The 25,530-nt window shown below is 47.1% G+C and overlaps 1 protein-coding gene across 1 annotated transcript in view; it reads left to right on the forward strand.

The window, feature by feature from the left end:
* Nucleotides 1-25,530, forward strand: part of LOC135827979 (slit homolog 1 protein-like) — a 47,229-nt gene that overhangs the window by 19,835 nt on the left and 1,864 nt on the right. Inside the window, exons 7-11 of the mRNA XM_065340416.1 lie at nt 3,670-3,794; nt 7,973-8,329; nt 12,972-13,097; nt 14,139-14,420; nt 16,389-16,547. Coding sequence (XP_065196488.1) covers nt 3,670-3,794; nt 7,973-8,329; nt 12,972-13,097; nt 14,139-14,420; nt 16,389-16,547 — 1,049 coding nt within the window. The remainder of the gene's footprint in view (nt 1-3,669; nt 3,795-7,972; nt 8,330-12,971; nt 13,098-14,138; nt 14,421-16,388; nt 16,548-25,530) is intronic.

Raw genomic sequence — 25,530 nt, forward strand, 5'->3', positions numbered from 1 at the left:
AGTACCGCAATCGATATAATTGTTTCAGCACGACTAAATTGTCACTTGACTGGCTCCCGATTTTCCACACGAGAAGCACATAAAACATTCCAGTCTGCAAATCTGCAAGAAAGGACTCCTACTCAGTACCCAGTGTTTTGAGGGAAATCCCCCCCCCCCCCCCCCTCATCAGTTGAAGTTGAGTAGGCTAGTGAGAGATGAGCTGCTGGATCATTGCACTTGTGTAGCACTGTAGCAACCAATGGCAATGCATCACATAGGGATCCCAGTTTATGCAATGCTGAGTATCCACATACGACAAATAACTCATGATCACCAGGCAAGAGTTAAAACTGGACATGTAAGAGCAGACACGGAGGGACATTGACTCTTCGCAATGTTGTCAACTCCAACCATCTAGTCCCATTCCGCTGAGCGGGACACCAGTACGAACTGAGGTACGGCACATTGCACAATGATATCTGTGGATAGTGGCTGCGTCAAGTGTAGAATAAGGCTTGAAAAAACCCTTTTTTTTTATTCAACACCTGTTGGCAGATGGCTTGGAGATAATTACTATAAAACATTGCCGTTTGACCTCGTCACGGGCTTGGTCCTCCAGAAATTGTAAGTATTCTGTAATATGTACACATTCATGTCTCAATTCGAAACTCGGATGTTGAAACATTCGACGTCAGTACTCTGTCAGTTTTGTGCCTGGTTATTGCACTTTCTGACTGTATATAGTATCTGTTTTCAGTGATGGAGAGTTACTCTTAGCTTGTATCCATATGTCCTTTTCCTTTCCAAATTCATGTCTCAATAAACACCATAGTAACACCATAGTTACTGCCATTTCCTATGTTGATGAGCAGAGAAAAAGACCGGGCGTGTCAACATTCAGCTGGAAGAGAACTACATATTCCTGCCACCAGAAAAGAAAGAGAGTGCACGCCTTACTACCATGCTCCTACTGCGGCTGACAGCAATGCCCTGATGGCGCCCATCAGACAAAATATTGTGAATCTTTTTTTTCCTTTCTTTTATTATAGCGATAAATAGTATAGTGAAGTGGACAATACATGGAGAACAAAGAGAATACGGTGAATAGTGAAACATAGTATTATTATTATAAGCACGTGCGCGTTGCTGGGGGCCCCATTGGATGGAGGTTGCCCAGGTTCGCATGTGCCAAACTGATTATGCCAATGGTTCATGACGAACACAAACAGAGAGAAACAAATCGTGGGGAAACAAAACAAGAACAGTATTCGTACCAGCACAAAAAGGAAGCTAAACGATAACAAAACAAAACAAAAACAAAAAAATTCAACTAAGGAGAAATGGAACGGCGGACAGACTACATGAAACTGAAACACACAAGAGCATGGACAGAGTTGAAGGGAGGACGTGAAAGGAGAGGACTAGGGGAAGGGTATATAAATAGTATAGTGGTAAAAAAAGGAGAAGGACAAAAATTATTAAAAAATAATTGGCTCACCATCCGAGTTTTAATAGTTTAGTGAAGCGGGCATTGTGAAAAGAACAAAAAGAATATGTTGAATAAATGTTGGTGAAAAAGGAGAAGGACAACATGTTACGAGTTATGGCTAACTGTCCACCAACGTAACCAGATCTTATACAGTCAGCGAGTGCGACAAAATGGCACAAAACTGACAAGGAGTACAGAGACATTCGGTGACTTGACACCTAGCTCCAACACTTCTCCAAGGCGCAAACCAACAACCTTCCAACTTGGAAGGCTCAGGTTCGGAAAGGTAGCTACTGCACTCCACTATCATGTATGATGGACTAGTTATGTACAATAACAAGTAGTTCCACACGACGTACGTTTCGCCGTATAGGTCATGACGGCTCATCAGGTGTGCAAAATTCAACTCGGACGTTGAGCCATTTTGGTGGACAGTTAGTCATAACTCGTAACATTTTTTCCTTCTCCTTTTTCACCATAATTTAATTGGCTCACCGCCCGAGTTGAATAAAATGTTCCTAATCTATTTTTTTGCGACCATCATCATTAGGGAAAAGTCGTTTCACAACAGAAGCTATGCGGGGAACAAATTAACTTATACCCATAGAGGATAGGGGAAAGTATACAGGCGAGGTGTGAAAAATGTGGTAGAGAGGAAGAAAGATAATTTAATAGGAAGAAAAGATCTGAGACTGTTCCAACGGGGTGAGCTGATACCAATTTCTTCTTCTCTAAGACTTGGATGGAGAGCCAAGGATTCATTTTTTTTACCCTTTCCTTGCCACAGACGCGCTTACGCGTTTTTTTGTACGCACAGAATGGCCATGGACGCGTTTCCTTGTTCTGCCTACACTGTACAATGTACACTGTACAGTACATGTGTACCACGGGCTATAGACGAGTGTACAAACTGTCATAACTCCCTCAAAATATCTCGGATATCTCTATCTCGGATTTAACCTTTTGGCGATCCATTCAAATGTTTTGCTCGCGACTTCGTGCGGGCTAGGGGATTTCCCCTAGAGACAGCGTGTGCACAGTAAGCTTCAACAAACGCGCGTGAATGTTAGCTTTGATGGTAAATTTGAATGTTAGCTTTGATGGTAAATTTGAATGTTAGCTTTGATGGTAAATTTGAATGTTAGCTTTGATGGTAAATTTGAATGTTAGCTTTGATGGTAAATTTGAATGTTAGCTTTGATGGTATTTTTGAATGTTAGCTTTGATGGTATTTTTGAATGTTAGCTTTGATGGTATTTTTGAATGTTAGCTTTGATGGTAATTTGTTGATGGTATTTTTTGACGGTATTTTTGCCGGTAAAAGAGGCTTGGAACTAAAAGAATGTTAGCTTTCTCCAACTCAGTTTGAATCGTGAAAATCCATTCACTACGAGCAAGAAGACGAAAGAAAACATGAGGCATGCCGTGCTTTTTTTTTGGTTGCGCTCACCTTCCCCTCCTCATGTTATTTCCATAACTTAGAACCTTCCGGGTTGGAAGGGCTGTTGGAGTGCGCATCCAAGATGTGCTAGAGCCGTTAGCCAGTTAGTTGTAGATCGTCAGTACCGGCGGTCAGTGTCGTGCAATGTTATCGTGTGAGCTGATTGTTTAGTAACTGGTGTGGACCCTAGCTAGCGCCAGACATTACTGAAGTAACTGAAGTAACATCTTCTGCATAAAATAATAGCTTACAGTCCATTTCAAAACTATAGACGCGTACGTAGGCAAAAACCGTTATGCCAGCATCTATACCACATAAAATCTGTGATCACTTTGTGCATAAAATTTTCCAAATTGGGCGTCTGTTATCCAATCCTTTAGAAACTATATGAGAGTAATTGTGGAGCGATCCTGAGCAATATTCCGAAAACTATTCTCAAAAAGTTCCAGCCAAATTTGAAATATTTCAAAAACCCTACGCGTCTATAGTTTTGAAATGGACTGTAGTAACGTCTTCTGCATTAACAATAAAATAATAGCTTCTATTGTGAGACGACTTTTCCTGCTGATGGGCTCAAGAAAATCTTAGTAACCAAGAACAGTAAGAAGTAATCTGTATGGAACAAAAATGTTGTCAAACGGTGCACTTTTAATCCACTCCCATCAACCACCACGACCAATGGAGTATTGTGTAATATTATTATTGTACTTAAGATGGCTACACATTGGTATACTTTAACTCCTCTTTCTTTCTGTAGCCATATAGTGGACGTACTAGGAACCTTCATTGACGATGTATCGCTTTGCCCAATCTCTCAAGTAGCATCAAGAGGTCTCTCGTTGTTCAGCCAAATTGGTTTGAAGAACATATCAGTGGATTTCAGTAAGTGAAACTGACTGAGAAGCACATCCAATTAAAACAATATATCCATGAGTAGATATTTATGTACTCCTAAAATAACAAGTCATGTCGCCATTGGGACTTTTAGCAACGTGAAAGTTCGAAAGAAAATTCGAGTCTGGGAATGAGAACCGAAACAAAGCTCAAAACTTCGAAAACTTGGATGCAAACTTGCATTTATTTTCGAAAGTAACTTTCTCTTTCCAAGGTACACACTTGACGATGGTCAGTAGTAAATTTACAACCCCCTGCTTGAAACTGAGCTGCCACGGTACGGTACTGCAGTCAGACCTTGCTTATCCGGTCCTCTTTTTATCTGGATCCCTCGCCATCGGGAAGAAACTTGCTGGCCAACGATTCACAGCATTTGTCGTTCATACTTACAGTATATGTGTCACAGTAGATAATCCGGTTCCCTCGCCTATCCGGTTATGTTTCTGGAATATGGATGTGTGCAGTTTTAAAAGCGAGGTCTAATTGCATAAGATTCAAATAACTTCGAGAAAAAGTCATTTCGCATAGCTAAACCCCACACGCTTTCCTTTCTGGAAATAGATTTTCGTGAAGTATCACCGCCACCAAAAGTTTGAACTTTCGCATTGCTTAAAGGGGCACTCCGGGAATTTGTTCGGTGGTGTGTTCTCTTCATGGGGGCCTTTTATGGCCCCAAGGATTGGGGAGGCACGAAAACTAGACCCAAATAGCCGATATATGAAGCCAGGGATGGCCAAGTTTGTCTCCTCTTTTGATAGTTTTGATGACATCACGTGCGCTTAGTATTCAAATTCTCTGCATTTGAAGATCTTAGTTTTATTTTCTGGTGATGAAGAACGATGTTTGGTCAACATTCCCAAGGTTCACAACTGCAACCATACTCCAAGGAACCTGAAGGACCTCCTGAGGTGGCCCTGGTAGAAGCGCAGCCTGATGTTGGCCAGGAAATTGGAGCGTACGACTTCACTGGTCGACAAGGAAATAACGATTGGCGTCCCTGCCAGAAATGTGGGGTGATGCAGAGGGCATTCGATTGCCTTTGCTGTCGAGAGAGCGCTGCACCTGTTAGCACTGGCAGCCCTTTGACATGCGTTACACATCACCCCGACTTCGCGTCAGCTTGTCTAAACAAAACTGTTCTGGCCCGCCGCATGATATGCCTCACGGTGTATAGTGAATTTCGGGATCCTCGTACTAGGACCAATGAAGTCCTCCGCTCCAATCTCCTGGCCCTCATCAGGCTGCGCTTCTACCAGGGGTACCTCTGGAGGTCCGTCAGGTTCCTTAGAGAATGGCCACAGTTGCGAAGCTTGGTAACGTCGACCAAACATCGTTCTTCATCACCAGAGAATTCAAACAACTAAGATCTTCAAATGCAGAGAAGTTGAATACTAATCACACGTGACGTCATCAAAACCATCAAAAGAGGAGACAAACTTGGCCCTCCCTGGCTTCATAAATTATATCGACTTTTTCGGTCTAGTTTTCGCGATTCCCCTTTCCTTGGGGCCATATAAGGCCCCCATGAAGAGAACACACCACCGAAAAAATTCACGGAGTGCCTCTTTAACGTCCCTATTATCTTCTCAATCCATAGGGTTTGAGCTGGTTTTCGAAATGGGAAATGGGGCCTAGAATCAAAATCTCCCTTGTAGTGGGACGCTGAGTAGAAAAGTATTAAGTAAGTAAGTAAATTATCGTGTCCGTTCCCGAAGGGAACTCACGACGGCCGCTAACACCCGGTAAACCCTAGCGGCAGATGCAGCGCCTAACGGTGGGGGTGAGTAGATAAGTCTGACAACCACTGGCACAAGTGCCGAGAACGACCCCATTAGCTGCATCCAAGTAGAAATGTATTAGTGTGAGATAACTAAACCACTCACTTTGTCTTCAGTTCCCAATCAAACTTGCACCCCTCGCTGAACTTGGATGTGCGTGCCCTACTAGATGGGGATTTGTGCGGTAAAATTCACTCAAAGCTTTAATGCATTGCTAACATAATTCTGCAGCTGCATGCGTGTGTGCTCCTCATTGGCTTCGCTCGTTCCTTTTTTCTTTTGTTCATTTGGCTTATGTGAAGGCTAGCCAAGCTTGCTTGGTGATGTCAACACGAACAAGCATATAAATACCGTAATAATAACGAGAGAGCTTGGAATCTCAGGGGCCGACGCTATGCTTTTAGTCGAGTGAAAGCGACGCATGCTTAACTCTCTGCTCATTCTGCCAATAGTTTCTCTTGTAAAGACGCTGTACATGAGCTGAACTACCTTCGTCCAGTGGTTTGCAGTCAATACAAACTGTTCTGGACCTGTTCTAAGCGTTTTCATATCCATCAAAATCCATCACGAAGTTTTTGTCAACGGAGGAAGTTTTTGTGGACCCTGGCCAGCTAGCGCCAGGCGTTACTGCACTATCGCCCTGCATGCATTCCCCCGATACACTTCGCATACATATATGCCAGGCCTCTACAGTCTCTCATTTCTTGGTGCTGACCGCTTTAATGCTATACATATGCTACTATACATACTCATTCTCTTGATGGTACGGTACGGGACAGATACGGGATAGCGGCAGGCGTGACACAAGCAAACAAACACGACATTGAAGCTGTGTGGACCCGTACCCTGCAGACCTGGCTAGCGCCAGGCGTTACTGAAGTAACGTCTTCAGCATAGCTACTGTCTGTAGCGGTGATCGGTCCGCAACTCCAAATCACATACGTTTTGATGTAGAAAAGCCACAGATATGGCATATGACGTCACAATTTTCGCAAAAAAAGTGACAAAAGAGTTTTAAAAAATTCCACTAAAAACTCACCCAAAATGGTGCCCGGTAGAGCGAAGTGCATGTAACTTTGGTGTCCGGATAACCGATGTTCCGGTATACCTTGCATAAGTTATGTGTCTTTGACCCTTATCATTGTAATTCATCCATTAGCATTCTCTCCAATTGTTTGCTGGACTTCTTCTTCATGCTGTGTATTTAACTACACTGAAAACGTGTTAGGAAGACCACTAATAAGACAAACTGTGGCTCTAGAAGAACTAGCAATCATAAGACTCATAACTCCATCATGAATCACTGTATTTTCACTGAGTATATGAATGGCTTTATTGCAAAACGCGCTAAACACCAATCTCATGCATATGGCGTTTTCGGTGTCAATCGAATCAGCAGGGATCACTGCATCTGATGGCCAAAAAGAAAAGAAAAAGAAAAAAATATCCCACTGAAAATCAACGTTGAAGTTGACGTTCTACTGCAAAACGCGATAAACACCACCGATGTTTTCGAGCAAAGTGCGACATATCCTGTCGCGCGGGCCAGCGTGACCTGTGACAAGCCAGCGAGTGCTGGCGTATCATCTTCTTTGTACAAGTAGCTGTTGTTTTTCGCTTTCCAAACTGCAAAGGGCAGCATGCTAGATGCGTCAGGGATGGACGACGCTGCTGCTGCTGCTGAGCTCCTTCAGAGTTCCGAACTCGGTGAAGTCGTTGCACTTGTATTATCTAATCTCATAATACTGATTAGTCCGGCGACTATATCTGGTTTTGCACCAAAATATTGAAGAATCACCTTGCTTGAGAACGTGGAGGGCCCCTGATTTTTGAGAAAGCCTGTATTTGCATACATCACCCTACTCTTCTCATCTGCTAAGTTAGATTTGACCCAAACCCACCCAGTTGTTCATCACAGAAACTCACTCGTCCTGAAAATTGGTCAAAACGGATTTATCTCGTTTTGCAATGAAGCCCTTCATAATTATGAAGTATAAAAAAAAGGAGGTTTGTCAACTGACAACCGCTCTGTTTAGGTGCTATTCACAATCGCCGCATGCGCTGAATGAGAAATTCTTTAGTGTGATGCCCAAAAATTATGACGTTTCGGGCCACTCACCCATCATCAGAACCATTCAGCGCATGCGGAGATAGTAAAATAGCAACTGAATAGAGCAGTTGTCCGTTGACAAACCCTCTTTTCTTTAAAATTCAGTTGCGTGATGTCCATCGCTTTCTTACTGTAAAGTATGCATACGAAGAACTCCCGTTATTGCGCACAAACACCATCCGCCCATTGGTGTTCATCCTAAAGAGGTTTATCTGTATTCACAATTTTTGCACTGGTTTACCGTGGGTTTTTGTTTGCCTTCTCCTCTCCATGTACAGTGCTAGACACCTGCAAAGGAGCATATGTGGGATGCTATCATGATGACAACAGAACCAAGTTCTTTTGTGAGTGCCCGAGCGGGAAAATCTTCGGCGGTCGTGATTTGGGCTGCCAGGACGTGAGCATTTGCCACCAGCAGTACAGCAGCAAGTGTGTCCTCTTTCCAACATGCACGCTACTGCCAGGCACCTTGAACTACAACTGCGCATGTCTGCCGGTGCTGACGCTGTCGAATGACGGATCCACCTGCCAGCAGATAAATGAATGTGCGATGAATACCTCACTGTGTGCCACGAATGAAATCTGTGTTGATACGTGGGCAAGTTACCATTGTACTTGCAAATCAGGATACTACCGTGAGTCTATACAGATATTTGATATCACAGGAATCCACACTTGGTCATTGATGCATTTAGCTGAACGGTGCTCTTTTTCTTGCACAATGTTCTGTAGCGGACATGGAAATCCAGTCAATGGACCGAGGCCGGCGCCCTCAGCTGGTAGATCTACAGAACGCTGCGTGCAGTGCACAGAGTCGTGCTGGTCCGAATCCGACCAGCGCGCTGCAGCGCATAATGCATGTAACTTGTTCCGCTGATCGACGGCTGCATGGCCAGCGCCCTGGGGTCGCTAGACGTGCGACTGGATTTCCATGACCACCATAGTAGATGACATCAGAGTTGACCGTACAGTAAAGCCTGCCCTAACTGGATGCCCTTGGTGCAGCGGAAACTCTCCTGATATGGCAGAAATCCTAGCGAAAATTCAAAAATTCAGCCAAATTCAACGTCCATGGCAAACGCCGCACGATGCGAATCCCTTTTGCCGAAAGCATTATGATTGAAGTACGGCTTCACGCATGGAAGTTTGAAGGTTGCGTGAAATGCAGGATTTCGCTGCGATGTGCGTGCATTGTGCAGGATTTCGCTGAGATGTGCGTGAAATGCAGGATTTCGCTGCGATGTGCGTGCATTGTGCAGGATTTCGCTGCGATGTGCGTGCATTGTGCAGGATTTCGCTGCGATGTGCGGGCATTGTGCATTGAACGCCAAAAATACTTCCTGCATCACACCTAGGACAGTGGGCAGGGGTAAATACACGAAAGCAGGGCCTGCTCTAGACATTCAACACAGCCCGGTCAAAGTGTACCTGGCGCATGCAGGCCAGCCGGGTCAAGCCGGGTCAGATCATCCGGCAGAAAAACAAACCAAAAAGCCTGCTCAAAACGCAGGAAAACAGAAAGGCGAATTTATTACCGGAAATCGGAAATTTTAGAGAACAAGGCGAACTATCAAACTCAAAGTCCGCAAACGTAGATAGAAGGTAAACGATAAAGCGTGAGTTCTTTTTCTCTTCGCGCCGCTTTTGACTGCCTGCCCCCGGCCCCCATCGACTTTGAATGTCCTGACTTCCTGCTCGCCGCTGGCCAGATCGCGTTCGAACCAGTTGACCCCAGTTGACCCTAGCCGAGTTTCTGTCGCTTTTACAACACCGGGTCCAGTCTGAAAAATGTCTCAAACTGACAATGGATTCCTAAAATACCGGTATTTTACGACTCGCGGACCCCATCTGTTGCAAATCTACAGTCCATTCATAAAAAGATGGGCTCTGGCTCTGGCGAGCTCCCGTATTTGGCGATTTTTCGTGATTTCATCGTACACATGCACAGTGCAGTGCTGTGAAATTTGAAATTTGAAAAGGGTCCAAAAAGGGTACCTGAACTGGGGTTCGAACCGCACAATGCACTGTTGCAGACGGGGTCAAACGGCCTGGATTTTTATGGTTTTTCCCAATTCAATGCTTTGGGGGCAAAACCTGGCCGAAATCCTATTCTTGTTATGGCTTGCTTTTTGGAGAAAAAAACTTCAGAAACATAATTGGAAGAGGATTCCATAGAGGATTGCAGAAAAAAATTCTAAAAAAACTCAACTTTGACCCATTTATGGCCAAAAGCTAGAAGTTCATTTTTTTTCTGAATGGACTGTAGCGCAATCGTACACACTACACTACAGTCTACAAGCGACAGAAACTCGGCTAGGGTCAACTGGGGTCAACTGGTTCGAGCGCGATCTGGCCAGCGGCGAGCAGGAAGTCAGGACATTCAAAGTCGATGGGGCCTACACTACAGTCTACATTGTAGACTGTAGTGTAAGCCCCATCGACTTTGAATGTCCTGACTTCCTGCTCGCCGCTGGCCAGATCGCGCTCGAACCAGTTGACCCCAGTTGACCCTAGCCGAGTTTCTGTCGCTTGTAGACTGTAGTGTAGTGTGTACGATTGCGCTACAGTCCATTCAGAAAAAAAATGAACTTCTAGCTTTTGGCCATAAATGGGTCAAAGTTGAGTTTTTTTAGAATTTTTTTCTGCAATCCTCTATGGAATCCTCTTCCAATTATGTTTCTGAAGTTTTTTTCTTTGTAGACTGTAGTGTAAGCCCCATCGACTTTGAATGTCCTGACTTCCTGCTCGCCGCTGGCCAGATCGCGCTCGAACCAGCCCCCCCCCCCCCCCCCCCCCCCGCCGAGTTTCTGTCGCTTGTAGACTGTAGTGTAGTGTGTACGATTGCGCTAGATTTGCAACAGATGGGGGCCGCGAGTCGTAAAATACCGGTATTTTAGGAATCCATTGTCAGTTTGAGACATTTTTCAGCCAGGTCAGACTGGACCCGGTGTTATCTGTTCAGCCAGGTCGTGCAGTTCCCCAGCCGGGCGCGTGACCCGGCTGACCCGGCTCTCCAGCAGGCCCTGGAAAGGGAGTATTTCACCGGATAGGGAGACACCTGTGTGCACAGTCATACCGCAGGCACAAGCGGGAGGTTGAGCGTAGTGGAGAGTGAATGCACACACACACACACACACACACACACACACACACACACACACACACACACACGACGGGAAAAGTGCTCATGTGCGGTACCAAGGGGGCATCAAGGAGAATGGTCTATGCAGGCCTGGCTGCTGGTCCATTTCGCATCAGTACAAAAATATGTTAAACGCGGCTTGTTTCTCCCATTCTTCCTGCCAAGCTACTGCTGACGTGACTACTTCTAAGGGGCCTATTATATGTGCAACTCCAGCCCGGGCTGGAGCAAGCGGGCCAGCCCGCCGAAAGTGTCAACATGTGCGCGGCTGGGCTCGTCGCCAGCCCGCAGTGAGTTTATATGCGCTGAGCAAACGCCAGCCCGTTGTGAGTATGCAACGAACACACTACGACTGTAGTGTGCTGCCCCGGGCTGAAACGTAGGGCTGCAAGCCATACTCATGTTATCTCCCTAACGAGAGAGCTTGGAAGCTCAGGGCCCTACGCTATGCTTTTTTTGCCTTGATGACCTAGACAAAAAAAAGCATAGGGATGTTATAAATTCTTTTAAAAAATCTTTTTTTTTAAGACATAACCTGGGATTCGAACCCGCACTATCGCGCCCTGCATGCATCCCCCGATACACTTCGCATACATTTGTTTGTTTGTGTCACGCCTGGCGCTATCCGTATCTACCGGCAAAAAAAGCATAGGATGTTATAAATTTTTCAATTCTCCAATTTTTTTTCAGGCATATCCTGGGATTCGAACCCGCACTATCGCCCTACATGCATTCCCCCATACACTTCGCATTCATACCCATTCTTCCAAGTTGTTGCACATTGTGATCTTGCATTTGAAAGCCCTATTTGAATATGCATTGTGGCCAGCCGTCTTTGATGGCACGGTACGGTAGGGGATAGGTACGGGACAGGCACGATCGAGGGTAATACGACACCGTCTCCCGAACCGTACCGTACCATCAAACACAGCTGGCCACATACAGCTGCCCGCAATATTCAAATAGGGCTTTCAAACGCAAGATAATAACGTGAAGCAACTTGGAAGAATGGGTATGAATGCGAAGTGTATGGGGGAATGCATGTAGGGCGATAGTGTGGGTTCGAATCCCAGGATATGCCTGAAAAAAAATAGGAGAATTGAAAAATTTGCAACATCCTATGCTTTTTTGCCGTCAGATACGGATAGCGCCAGGCGTGACACAAACAAACAAACAAACACACAAACAAACAAATACCAAATTAAAGCTGTGTGGACCCTGGCTAGCGCCAGACGTTACTGAAGTAACGTCTTCTGCATAGCTACGGGAATAACCTTTTTTTCTCACACAATGTATTCTTCTGCTGATTTCTTTTCGCGCTATGGCACATGCTTGGTGTGTTGTATCACCTCGTTTCTTTTTCCTGTTTTTCACATTTTTAGCTGTCCATGTCAAAGCATTTTGCAAGTAGTTCCTCTCCCATTGTAAAATACAATCATGCATGTCGACAAATAAACAGTGCTCACAGCATGTCCTTCTTGTTGCTGTACAAAAAGCTTCGTAGATTTTCAAGGCAATATCGAGAATCCTCTTTATAACTTCCCTCAAAAGGTAAAAGTGCCTATTTTGTAGTATGAACGCAGTGTCGACACCATAATAATACAACTCTGGCCCGGGCTGGTCTGTTTATATGTGCTTTTTCTGGCCCGCCTAGCCGGGATCCCGGGTGCCTCGAGGCGGGATGCCGCCTCGCCGGGCCAGCCCGCTTGCCATGTAAACGCATCACAGGTTTTGTGTGGATTTGTGTACAACCCCGAGATCCCGTTGCAGGCGGGCTGGCCCGCCTGTCGACCAGCCTGGGCTGGAGCTGCACATATAATCACCCCCTAAGTTCACCTAAGTATAGGATGAACTTTACAGTGGACGTGGTTCCTTGGGGTACTCTGTGATCAAGCGATTTTTTTATATTTATTTTTATTTTTTACTGAGGCCACAGCTTCCAATCATGTATGATCGCTACATGTACATCTAGGTAGCATTACCATGGCAACAAAGTGCAAAATCGACAGTTGTAGCACTATGTTGTCCTCTTTTGAACAGTTCCCGCCGATTTCAGAATGCGGAGGTGCTGTATACTATGTTCACTGTTTTGTGTGTGTGTTTTTTTTTGGTCGGATATGTTCCTGTCCTGTTAGGAGGTGGTGGGAACTGCACCAACGCCAATGAATGTGAGGTTGGTGGATTCATACCCTGTGGAACAAATGAGGTGTGCATTGATTCACCAGGGTCATACACTTGCCAATGTTCAAACGGATTCTCAGGTAAATTATATTGTGATATTAGAGATGGTCAGATGCACGTTATATCCGACGTGACGCACAATTTCACAAAATTTGACGTAAAACTCCAAATTTTGACGTGAGCTGCAGGACACTCGCGTTGTTTTTCGACGCGCGAGCCAAATAACGCGAGCCAAACTTCCACGGCACGTCAGAAATGACGTGCATCTTAACCTCTCTATTATAGCGCTTGAAAGTGCTCTGTCACAGCGGGGGCATCGGAAGGTAATTAACCCTTTCAGGGCCACTACTGAAAGTGCTCTGTCACAGCGGGGGCATCGGAAGGTAATTTAACCTTTTCAGGGCCACTACCGATTCCGCGTATTCCCGACAGGGCACTTGCTGATGCGAGCCTGAGCTGTTGTACGCAACTGCAGTGTTTTTTAAATTTCACTCACCAGTCGCAGAAGTTCTCCATCTTGTGCTCATCAGCAAGGTACAGATCTCTCTCCCCCAATCATGCAACTAGATGTCCAGCAGGGGCAACAGAACCGCCTTCATGCCACTTGAGAGCTGCCCCATTGTGCCTGAGTCAGATACTGTGCCCACTTCGACAAATTTCTTCGGTTCTGAAGTTTTGCTCAACACAGAGCAGCGATTCATAGTTCTCCAGATCCGTGAAGTTCAAGCGAATCCTTTGGGCTCTAAACCACATGCGCCGTTCAACGATGAGTCGTCGGGGAAGTCCCCGTTTGAGAGATACTGACAGATGCAGATCGCTGCACGTGAAACATTTGTATAAGCCGCATCTCCCTTTTTCAGGTGAATTTTGAGTGTACAAAGTCCTGCTTACACTCCAGAGAATTCGGTACTTCGTCATGGGCGGAGTGGACCCCAAAGTCCGTATTTGTTGTTAGAAAATTGACTTCTGACGACTCCTGACGTCATCGCTTTCAAGACCTAATCTAATTATCTGAACCTCACGAGTACTACCCCAAATAGTAAATGACAATTCAGTCGCCCTCACAACAACTGAACATAAGACTCTCAACTAATTGTGCCTGTTTTTCTTTCCAATCCCAGGATCTGGGAGAACATGTTCGGATGTCAATGAATGTTCTACAACCGGTAGCAGTGCTGTCACATGTCCACAGAACTCAACTTGCTTAAATACAATTGGGTCGTATGAGTGTAGGTGTGATGCTGGCTTCCAGGATATTCTACAACCCACATCGCCGACATCTCCTCGTTGTGAAAACATTGATGAATGCTGTAATGGCCAGGCTACGTGCTCTGCTGATATGCAATGCAATGATACCGTGGGATCATATCAATGTCTGTGCAAAACCGGATTCCGTTGGCAAGGTATGTTGGTGGCGTTTGCTAACAATATCGACTCTCAAAATGTTGCTTTCAGGAGATTGCTTATGATAATACACCTCCACAGCTCTGAAATTGCTATGAGAACTTCAAGACTCACCATACATGTAGATAGACAAGGCTGTGTAGATGTATGTAGATAGGATAGGAAGTGAAATATGAGTGTGTATGAGGTGAACTGATGCCACAACACTCAAGCTGTACTGTATACAAATCGTGAAGTTCAGGAAGCGTGCGCTTTCATTCAGAAATGCTCAGGTTTTCCTGCGGGCAACGAGGCGGGCATAGAGGCGGGCAACGAGGCGGGCATAGAGGTGGCGGCCTGTACATGCTATACAAAATCTTTACGATGATCAATGTACCGATGCGATTGTCTTAATTGATGCTTGCAATGCCTTCCTTCAATTGAAATATTACCAGTCAAAATGTGTCACCTGATTCTTAGGTAATACACACAGAAAGTTGGGTGTGGTCCTCGAAAGAGTGCTCAATGCACCGGGGTGCAGAGCTTCATACAAAAGGAATAGAATGCGGAGCTTGGGTTGGCTGTGACTCCGAGTTTCACGCCTATGGCGATCATCAGACAGATCATCATCAGATCAGATTCTTAGGTAATATCTCGTGGCGTTGGGGAAAAAAGGTTTTAAAATTAATAGTACACAGAAATGTAGAAAGGAAAAGGAAATATAGATACGAGTTGAGAGTAACTCTCCATCACTGTAACCAGATACTATTGTACAGTCAGAAAGTGCAACAACTAGGCACAAAACTGACAGAGTACTGAGACAGTAGACGTCCTGACACCTAGCTTCAACACATCTTCGTAGCGTTAACCGACAGCCTTCCAACTTGGAAGGTTCAAGGTTATGGAAAGACGAAAGAAGGGAAGACAAGCGCAGCGAAAACGAGCACAAGCTACAGTCACAACGGAACAAAGAATGTCAATTGTTACTGGACGATGACGATTCCCCTCTTTGGTCTTTCCATAACCAAGTTGGAACGCTGTCGGTTTGTGCTACGGAGATGTGTCTTCCCCTCTTTGGTCTTTCCATAACCTTGAACCTTCCAAGTTGGAAGGCTGTCGGTTAGCGCTACGGAGATGTGTTGAAGCTAGGTGTCAGGACGTCTAATGTCTCAGTACTCTGTCAGTTTTGTGCTTAGTTGTTGCACTTTCTGACTGTATATAGTATCTAGTAACTCGTATCGATATTTTATTATTGGCTCAACATCCGAGTTTCAAAATACACAGAAAACTAACGCTTTCTCTGTTCAGCTACATGAAATAACATCAATTGCCAGCTTTGTTACCTAATTCCACGAGAATATGTTACGTAGCAATGCACAGATGGCTATCACTTTCCCACATACTCCATATCGCGCTACATATCAGTATGGTAATTGTTACGCTGAGATTGCCACATCCATGGTACATGTATATAGCAGTACTTATAGGGCAGGGTCAGTACCGATTTTCGGCTGATGATCGATTAATTTAGTGAACCTCAGAGTTAAGAAAAACATTGTTACAACCGCTGGTTCTTCTGTCGGTGTATTCTGCTCTTTGCTTTCGGCAAATTGAGCCCTCTGCGGACGGTGGATGAACTTCGCATGGTATTCCATAATTCCCCCTTCTATGCAGTATTGATCATTCGGAATCACTCTTCAGCTACAGAGCAGTGCATGCTACAGTGGTTCTTGGCATTCGTACACTTTGTTCTATGTGTATTTATTTCATATTACTCCTTCCTATAATCAGTAAACACATCTAACTACAAGACTGCCATTTGAGAGTGCCTGGGAAAGGGGACTGTTTAGCAAGAGCAGCTAGTAACTGCAAGGATATGCAGCTGCACTGACAACATCTGTGGACAACTGGGGCAATGGCTTCTAACTTTCTTCCTTGAAACTGATGCTAACAATCCGTGACTGTCAATGATTATGCTGTCCTCCTAGGCAAAGATGACATTTGTAAAAATATCAACGAGTGTCAAGCCTCTGCTGAGAATCCCTGTACGACCACATCACAGTGCATTGACACGGAGGGATCATTTGTGTGTCTGCCAACTTGGCGTGGGGAAGCTCTCTTCTCATCGTCGGCATCCAGCACAGCAGGTGAGTTAATCTGGCATTACCGTAAAGTACCGCCAAAGCGCCCCACTATCCCGTCCTTTTGTGGCCGTATTGTGGAGGTAGTTTCCTGTCTGTAGGTCATACGACACGAACCTTGTACACACATTACACATTGTGCAGTCAATCCGTACTCCATTTATCTTCAAGTGGACACAAGATCCACACAAAACCTTGCCAAGTGTGACCTTAGTACACTAAGGTTCTCACATCGTACAAACTCCGTTGCACTTCGCCATGCGATTTTCCTTTCCCTGGCTGTAAAATCAAGGCGGAGCGCTCTCGTGAGACGGGGCGCTCTGGCGGTGCCTTGCGGCACTAGTGTGAAGCATATTCAGATGGAGTATTTCAGTCTGGTGGTACTGGTCTGCACCTGTGCATGTGCTGTACACATCATCATAATTATGGTAGGAGTACAAACTTACGATGTAGTGCTCTTGGCTTGTACTTGTGAAGTGCTGTACTTGCATGAGTTTAGGTTAATAGGGCTTGAAAGTGCTACGTCACAGCATAGCAACAATTTCAAAAATTCAAAAACTGGATCCACTTCGATCCAGTTTTTGTATGGATCCAAGCACATTTCAAGCGGTCTTACCCACAGCATGGTGATGTAGCCAGTGAAACTGACTGATTTGGCTACTGGGGGTGGGGTTACAACTGGTGGCGAAATAAAAGTCACACCTGCATGCGACATGAGTGGGTTGCTATGCACCCACATACATAGGCAATAGCAAAGTCACACCTTAGTGGATCCAAAAATAGAAATCTGATGTCAACTTACTACTCCCTGGCCATTTTGACGTCATCACTTTCAAGCCCTAGTGTATACTATATTTAGCGTTCTGGGGCGTTATTGTTACTTTTCTTCTTTTTACACCAAGCTATTATCTCTTTTTTGGTCTAGCATCATTATTACCATGCACTACATGTAATGCTTACGGTTATACCAAGGATGACAACATAATAAGGATACTACTCCAAAAAAAAGGTGCTGCATGAAGAAAAAAAGAAAAAAAGTAGGATGAAAAAAATGAAAAAAGGCCAATGAACTACAAGTTACGCTATAATGTCCACTAACACCACCAGTACAACAATCAGCTCATGCGATTACATTGCATGACACTGACCGACATGAGCTGATTGTTTAGTAACTGGTGGTGTTAGTGGATATTATAGCGTTGCCGTAACTTGCAGTTCTTTGGTCCTGTTTTTTCCTCTATAAATTCATCCTTGGCTCTCCATCCGAGTCCATTCCAGGACTTAATATGTTATGAGTTTGTGATAACTAACTGCCCACTAATGTAATGATTATTACATTATTTACACAGTGAGTGAGTGTGACAAAATGGCAGAAAACTGACGAGGAGTACTGAGACATTCAACCACCTGGCACATACATGTAGCTAGAACACTTTCCCGAGGCGCAAACCGACAACCTTCCTAAATGGAAGGCTCAGGTTCGGCAAGGTCCAGGAGGGGTAGGAAAGCGCAACGAAGAACAGCACGAGCTACGTCCCACGGCAACGAAGAATGCCGAAAGTTACTGGATGATGATGGAACTAGTAAGGCTGTTGGACATACCGGTCTCACTACAACTCGACGAAGCAAAGCCACACACCCAGGGGTGTAGGCAGGGGGGTGCTTTGGGTGCCAAAGCACCCCCTCAAAAATTTCGACCATGGGTCTGGCTTGGCATGCATTGTATGATCAAACAACCGCGACTGCCCTCAGCCCAGACTGGGTCATGGGTGCATGCTACGTAGATCTGCGAGTACTGCATTGTACTACACGTGCTTGCACTTCTTCGTTGCAGTCAGTGTGCAAGTATTAGTTACTCCATGCAGCTCTGCTGCACATCCACCGTGATATCCCGGTGAGCATCGATGCCGCCATAGATGAGTTTGCGCGGCACCATCCAAGGCGGATGCACCTGACAAACATCTTCGCCACTGCACCTTGTACTAGTATCACGTTGCCACGTCACGTCCTAATATGACGTACTGGCATGTGCTTCAGACTCATTACATGTGGGTGTGCTGTGCACGCATGCATGCACCCCCTGAGCAGATAGAGCTCTCAACCACGCGGTGTTCAGGGGTTGTAATTATTATTGCAATGGCATGAAGACAGTTTCGACTTTCTATTTCTCTTCCCGTTACTTTAATCCTATCATGCATTCAACTTTGTAAACCATATGAACTGAGTGGGTGTTCGTTGTGTCGGGTGCACTCTGTGTGCGTGCTTGAGATTCCCCGACAACTTTGGTGCCGAAACCCGTTGGAAGTTCTGAAAGATGGCTTCGAAGTTGGATGGATTTATTCGCCCGTATCGGGGCAAACAGGACGACTTTGATGAGTTCTGGGCTAAGTTTCTGGTCTTAGCCAAGGCCAATAAGTGGGCCGATGACGCTGCCAAGGCTGAGCATCTTCCGTTGTTCCTGAGTGGACAAGCCTTTACGGTTGTCACTCAATTGTCTGACGAGGACAAAAAATCGCCGGCAAAAATTAAATCTGCGCTGGAGCAGGCATTTTGCCCCACGCCTGGTGCTGCCTACCGTTCATTTACGTCAAGGGCTTTGCGGAATGGAGAGCCTGTGGACGCGTACCTGGCAGATTTGAAGCGCCTACTTACGCTGTCTGGCCATAAGATTGCGGATAATTCAGATCCCGTGCTGATTGAGCAGTTCCTGAGTGGGTTTCCAGCTGATATTGGTCACCACGTTCGTATGGCGTCTGCTACGCAGAAGCTCACTGTCACTGATATGGCAAATCAAATCAGAGTCATGCAGGCATCCAAACTCCCAGAATCCCATGGTGCTGTTGCTGCTGCTAGCTCTCAGCCCAAGAAGTCGCTCGTGTGTTACCAGTGTAAGGCCGTGGGCCATGTGAGATCACAGTGCCCGAAGCGTAAGCCCAGTGTCACCTGTTATGCCTGTAAAGCGAAAGGGCATATTTCCAAGGACTGTCCGAACAAGAGTCGAGTTGGAAATGTCGCTGCTGGTCACGCGCCGCCTGAACGTACGGATATTTGCCTTGCACTGGCAAAATCGGATGGAGACCTAGTTCGTGTAGCCGTGGACGTACAGGAACCCAGTACTGAGTCTAGTACGTGGACGCGTTTTGCCTCTGTGGTGGATTCTGGCTGTACTCGCACACTGGTGGAGTCGGCTGTTGTTGACCGATTGAACCTATCAGCTGCAGTTTCTCCCTGTCAGGACAAGCTGTTGTCTATCGACGGAACACCACTTACTATCCTTGGCAACGTCACGCTACGTGTGCAACGACTTGATGGAGCCGTCCATTTGCCTCGGATCACTATTGATTGTCTCGTTGTGCCCAACTTGTCGTCCTTGAACACGGACTTCCTGATTGGCACAGATACCATTGGCAAGGTCGGTGGCCTCACTCTACGTTACGACGGTCTAGGGGGCACGCTGTCCTCAGTTGTGTTTGGTCAGCAGGCAGGTGTCGCTGCCGGGGCATCTCCCCAACCCGAATCTGAGAAGCCTAACAAGCTTTCTCGTCACATCGATGTTACCGAGTCCGAGTCGACAGTCACCTTGAAGGCAAATGATTGCCTAGCTAACTGGTCGAATGAGCGTGGTCATTGGATTGCTCAGTGGTCGTGGAAGGGTGGCGTTGCACCCGAGCAGCACATTGGTTCCGGCATTGGAGAGTACTCGCGGAAGTCTCTAAGCGTCAGCGAGGAGGAGCAGTTTGCTTCAGAAATGAAGTTGTGGGTGGACAATGGATGGCTTGTCAAGTACGACTCCGAGGCATTCGGAGAGCCTGTCGCTGTCTTGCCGATACTTGCCGTTAGTCAGCAGCACAAGGCATCCACGCCGGTTCGGCCGTGCTTGGACTACCGTGCCCTGAATGCCTGTCTTGTGTCCCACCCCGGTGTCACCGCTCCAGCTTGTGACGCGAAACTTCGTGACTGGCGCAGACGTAGTGCCGACAGCGTTCTTCTCGACATCCGGAAAGCCTACCTGCAAGTTCGGATCCATCCCACCCTGTACAAGTACCAAACCGTTGTGTACAAAGGCGAGTTGTATACCATGACCCGCATGGGATTCGGTCTGAACGTCGCGCCAAAGATCTTGGACATGATTGTCCAATGGATTACCCGTGATCACGCCGACGTTGACAACTATGTGGACGACCTCTACGTCCCTACTGCCCAGACCGACATCGTCCGCCATGAACTCGCCAGCTATGGGCTTGAGACGAAAGAGCCAGAGCAGTTCGCAACTGCTCGTGTGTTGGGCCTACAGCTGTCCTCTTCTGATGTCGAAGATACAGTCACGTGGGAACGTCGTGCTGGTGTTGACCTCAAGTTGCCAGAGTCACCAACTCGTCGTCAAGTGTTCAGTTGGTGTGGCCGTGTGATTAGTCACTACCCGGTATGTTCCTGGTTACGCCCGCTGTGCAACTACATCAAGCGGCTTGTCGGCGAGAACACATCGAAATGGGATGACCTCGTACCGCCTCATCTCGTGCAACCATGTCGTGAGGTCGAGTCTCGTGTCCGTCAAGACGATCCTGTGCATGGTGTCTGGTCTGTGCTCTGTGATGACACCACATTGTGGCACGTTTGGTGCGATGCTTCTGGCCTGGCCATGGGTGCGGTTCTGGAAGTCAACGGCGCTATCGTCGAAGACAAGTCCTGGCTCAGACCTTCCGATGATAAGCGTCATATCAACATAGCAGAGTTAGACGCTGTCATCAAGTCGCTCAACCTCGCTCTGTGTTGGCCAGTGAAGAACGTGGTCTTGCACACTGATTCGCGTACAGTCCATGGCTGGTTGACGCAGTTGCTGAACAACATCCGTCGTGTTAAAGTGAGTGGCCTTCACGCTACGTTGGTTCAGCGTCGTTTGCAGATCATCGACGATTTGATCACTGTATCTGGCATTACATTTGACGTTGAATGGGTCCGCTCAGAGGACAATATTTCGGATCAGCTAACCCGTGTCCCTACCTGGTTCCGTGTGCCGGACAGTCCTAAGAAGCCACAGCCTGATGTTGCAGCAGCCGGTGTTACCGTTCGTGCTCTCCCACCTCTCGCTATGGGTGACATCGCCACTGCCCAAGTTGCCGACGAGGCGATCTCGTCCGTTAAGGCCCAGCTTCTCTCCGGTGAACCGATTCCCAACTCCAGCTACAGCAGAGTCCGAACCCAGCTGGTGATTGAGGATGATGTGCTGTTTCGCAGCGTGAAATCGCCTCTCAACGATGTTGAGCTTGTGCCTGCCCTTCCCCAGAGTCTTACTGCCGATGCACTTGCAGTCGCCCATACTGTGAGTGGTCACGCCGGTTGGGAAAGTATGTGGCGTCTACTCCGTAGCCAATGCTATTTCCCTGGTATGGCACAGCGCTGCCGTGACTACGTGTCAGAGTGCACTACCTGCCGTGCGGCAAATCCTGCTCAACCTTGTCTACCGCAACCAACGCGACCTGTAACTCCCGATGGTCCCTGGCGTGTTGTGCAAATTGACACGCTCGAGCTTGGTACCAACAAGTCTGGCCGATATCACTGCGTTCCTGTCTGCATTGACACCTTCACCAAGTGGGTGGAGGTCGTCCCACTTGTTCGCCATGATGCTGAGTCTGTCGCCGATGCATTTGTTAGTGTCTGCACTCGGTGGGGTCCTCCCCATGTTATCCGCTCCGACAACGGCACCGAGCTTCACAATGCCCTGATGTCATCCCTCTACAAGGTACTTGGGGTCAACGTGTGTTTTGGCGCAGTTCGCCACCCCCAATCGCAAGGTGCCGCAGAACGGTTCAACCAAACGCTGTTGACCTTGGTGCGGAAGGTCCTCGACGAGTCCAGTGATTGGCAGGTTGACCTAGCTATGCTCCTGTACTTCTACCGCAACAGGCCCCACAGTGTCACCGGTGTCTCACCTATGCAAGCAATGGTTGGCTGGCAGCCCCGCAGTCTCGTGGTGGATGCTACCCCAACAGATTGGTCGTTTCCCCGCTGGACGGAGGAAATACAGCGTCGCGCCTCAGCCATGTACGATCTCCTGGAATCAGAGTTGTCGTCCTGCGATTTTGTCGAGGAGCCAACTCAAGCGTTCTCGGCTGGAGAGTCTGTTCTCTTCCGCCGTCCACACCGGCACCAGAAACGACTCCCCGAATTCGAAGAAGGTTGGATCGTCAAGCGAGTCGTTGGTCCCTCAACTGTCGTGATTGGCCGTGGCACAGCAGAAAAACTCGTCAACACAGAGCTGCTGAAGCCTGCTGGAAGTCATTCCAGTCGTATCCCTGAGCCACTAGATGTAGCTAGTATTATCGATGACGAGCCGTTGGACCATGTGCCTTTGGCTGGTGTACCTGATGACACCGCTGGTGGTCGTCTTCTCCGCGACAGAGCCCTGCTCCGTGAGCCTAGTAGGTATGGCTCTTGAGACCTCTATGTTCTCTGCTTTGTCCGAGTTTGGGTCTGACTCGTGACTCTAATTCGTGTTTTGGCCGTCTCTGACGATTGACGTTTAATAGTGTGTGTCATAAATTTGGTTCTTTTGTTTTGTTTTCTCAATTTATTGGCTCCTATTCTGCGATAATTGGTACTGTTTTTTATCTTCTTCTCCTCATTTTTAGTGACAATTGTCACTAGGGGGCATGTACTAGTATCACGTTGCCACGTCACGTCCTAATATGACGTACTGGCATGTGCTTCAGACTCATTACGTGTGGGTGTGCTGTGCACGCATGCATGCACCCCCTGAGCAGATAGAGCTCTCAACCACGCGGTGTTCAGGGGTTGTAATTATTATTGCAATGGCATGAAGACAGTTTCGACTTTCTATTTCTCTTCCCGTTACTTTAATCCTATCATGCATTCAACTTTGTAAACCATATGAACTGAGTGGGTGTTCGTTGTGTCGGGTGCACTCTGTGTGCGTGCTTGAGATTCCCCGACAACCTCAAGCTGCTGCACCAGATTCAGCTTGAACCGTGGGTCCTGACTTGATTTCCAGTCACCAGTCACCTGCAAACTATTAATTTTGCTTGCTCTAAATACAACATTAGTATCGGATATCTACTCCCAAACTATCACTTTAATAATAAAATAGTACACAGTACACTAGCTGTCACACAGAAGAGGCACAATTTTTTATTGAATGTTTTCGCTCTATTCACATCATGACGATACATAGAGAACAGTTGAAAATGCAATGCAAATGTGCAATTATTATAGATTGTTGGAATGAGAAGCTGGAGACATTCCTAATACATAAATTCAAGGTGTACACCGCACTAGCATGCATATACAAGATTCCTCAAAAGAACGTTTTTGGAAGAAAATTATGGGCACCCCCCTTGACCATGATCCTGTTCTGCGAGACATTCCTAATACATAAATTCAAGGTGTACACCGCACTAGCATGCATATACAAGATTCCTCAAAAGAACGTTTTTGGAAGAAAATTATGGGCACCCCCCTTGACCATGATCCTGCGGGCTACGCCCCTGACACCACCAAGTTGGGTCAACCTTTCCTACCCGGAGCCTTCCAAGTTGGAAGGTTGATGGTTTGCACCTCGGGGGAAGTGTTGGCGCTAGGTGCCAGGTCGTTGAATGTCTCAGCACTCCTTGTCAGTTTTGTGCCATTATGTCGCACTCGCTGACTGATTTTTTTTACAAAGACCACTTAAATGCCAAACATGAGATGCAGCTAGGGGAAGCACGCACAACCTAGATCGTGGCAATGGTGGTGAGGTTTACGGACCTCCGCCAACCTAGGGTCTCGACTTCATGGCCACATAGACGCACCAAGAGTGGGTGGGGGAGGGAGAGCGAGAGAGAGCGAGAGGGAGAGAGAGAGAGAGAGAGAGAGAGAGAGAGAGAGAGAGAGAGAGAGAGAGAGAGTTAGAGAGAGAGAGTGAGAGAGAGAGAAGGAGGGAAGGAGAGAGGTTGCGAAATTGTTAAAGTAAAATAAAAGGAACATTGAAAACATGAGATGATGGGTGAGGTGACTGCAGCCTCAGCTATTTGGCCAGCATTCATAATTGTTACAGTACGCCAGTTATTACATGAACAAGGGAGCTAGTGTGCCGCAACATAGAGCGAGGGAGAGTATAAGCTAGCGAAAAAAGACACGGTCTCAGACGCGATGTGTGCACTACGACTGAGGTGGGTGTGAGAGGTCTGCTAGAGGCTCTCAGTCACCCAGCTCCAGTGGTGCAGCTGGAGGTGACGGTGGACACGGCACTTAAAGGCTTGCAGGCCCTGCAGGTGGGGGGGGGGGGGAGGTGGTCTCAGCAGCATGCTTTGGCGCAGAGCATTCCGTGTCTGCACAGCGCTGGCAGGAAATGCGCGAGGACAGCTGTTTCGCGTGCTTGCTGGGAGGTTAATTGATAGCTGGTGTAGGTGCGTAGGCTGAGCAGACACACTGGTGGGCTGTATGTCCTGAGGTCGACGTTGGGCACCAGGGTGGAGGATCTTCTTTAGCCGGCTGTCCGCATCCAGGCAGAATAGCTTGTGCAAGTATGCAAGCGAATGCACTGTCCGCCGCAGAGATAGACTAGGGAGCCAGGAGCCCGATCCGATGATGTGGATGGCCCGTCGCTGGATCTGGTCTAGCTTGGCCAAGTGTGAGGGTGGCGCACCAAGCCAGTACTCCAGCACAGGGCGGACAAACCCATTGTAGGCTCGGAGTTGGCCAGGGGGCTCTAGGATAGCAGAGGCCTTCCGCAGGAAGCCTAGGCGTTGCTGTGCTCTGGAGCGGATCATGCGGTGGTGCTGTGCATATGTCAGCTGGGAGTCAAAGGTGACCCCAGGAGCTTCAGGTAGCCTGCTTCGTTGACTGGCGGAGCGTCGAAAGTGGTTCCCGGGAGCTGCCAAGGCTGGCGATGATGTGCGATTGTCATGACTTGGGGCTTGGAGGGCTCAAACTTGATTTTCCACTCCATGCCCCAGTGAGACAGTGCATCCACACCCTGTTGCATGATAGTAGA

The sequence above is a fragment of the Sycon ciliatum genome, chromosome 12, assembly GCF_964019385.1.
Source record: "Sycon ciliatum chromosome 12, ocSycCili1.1, whole genome shotgun sequence".
NCBI classification, from domain to species: domain Eukaryota; kingdom Metazoa; phylum Porifera; class Calcarea; order Leucosolenida; family Sycettidae; genus Sycon; species Sycon ciliatum.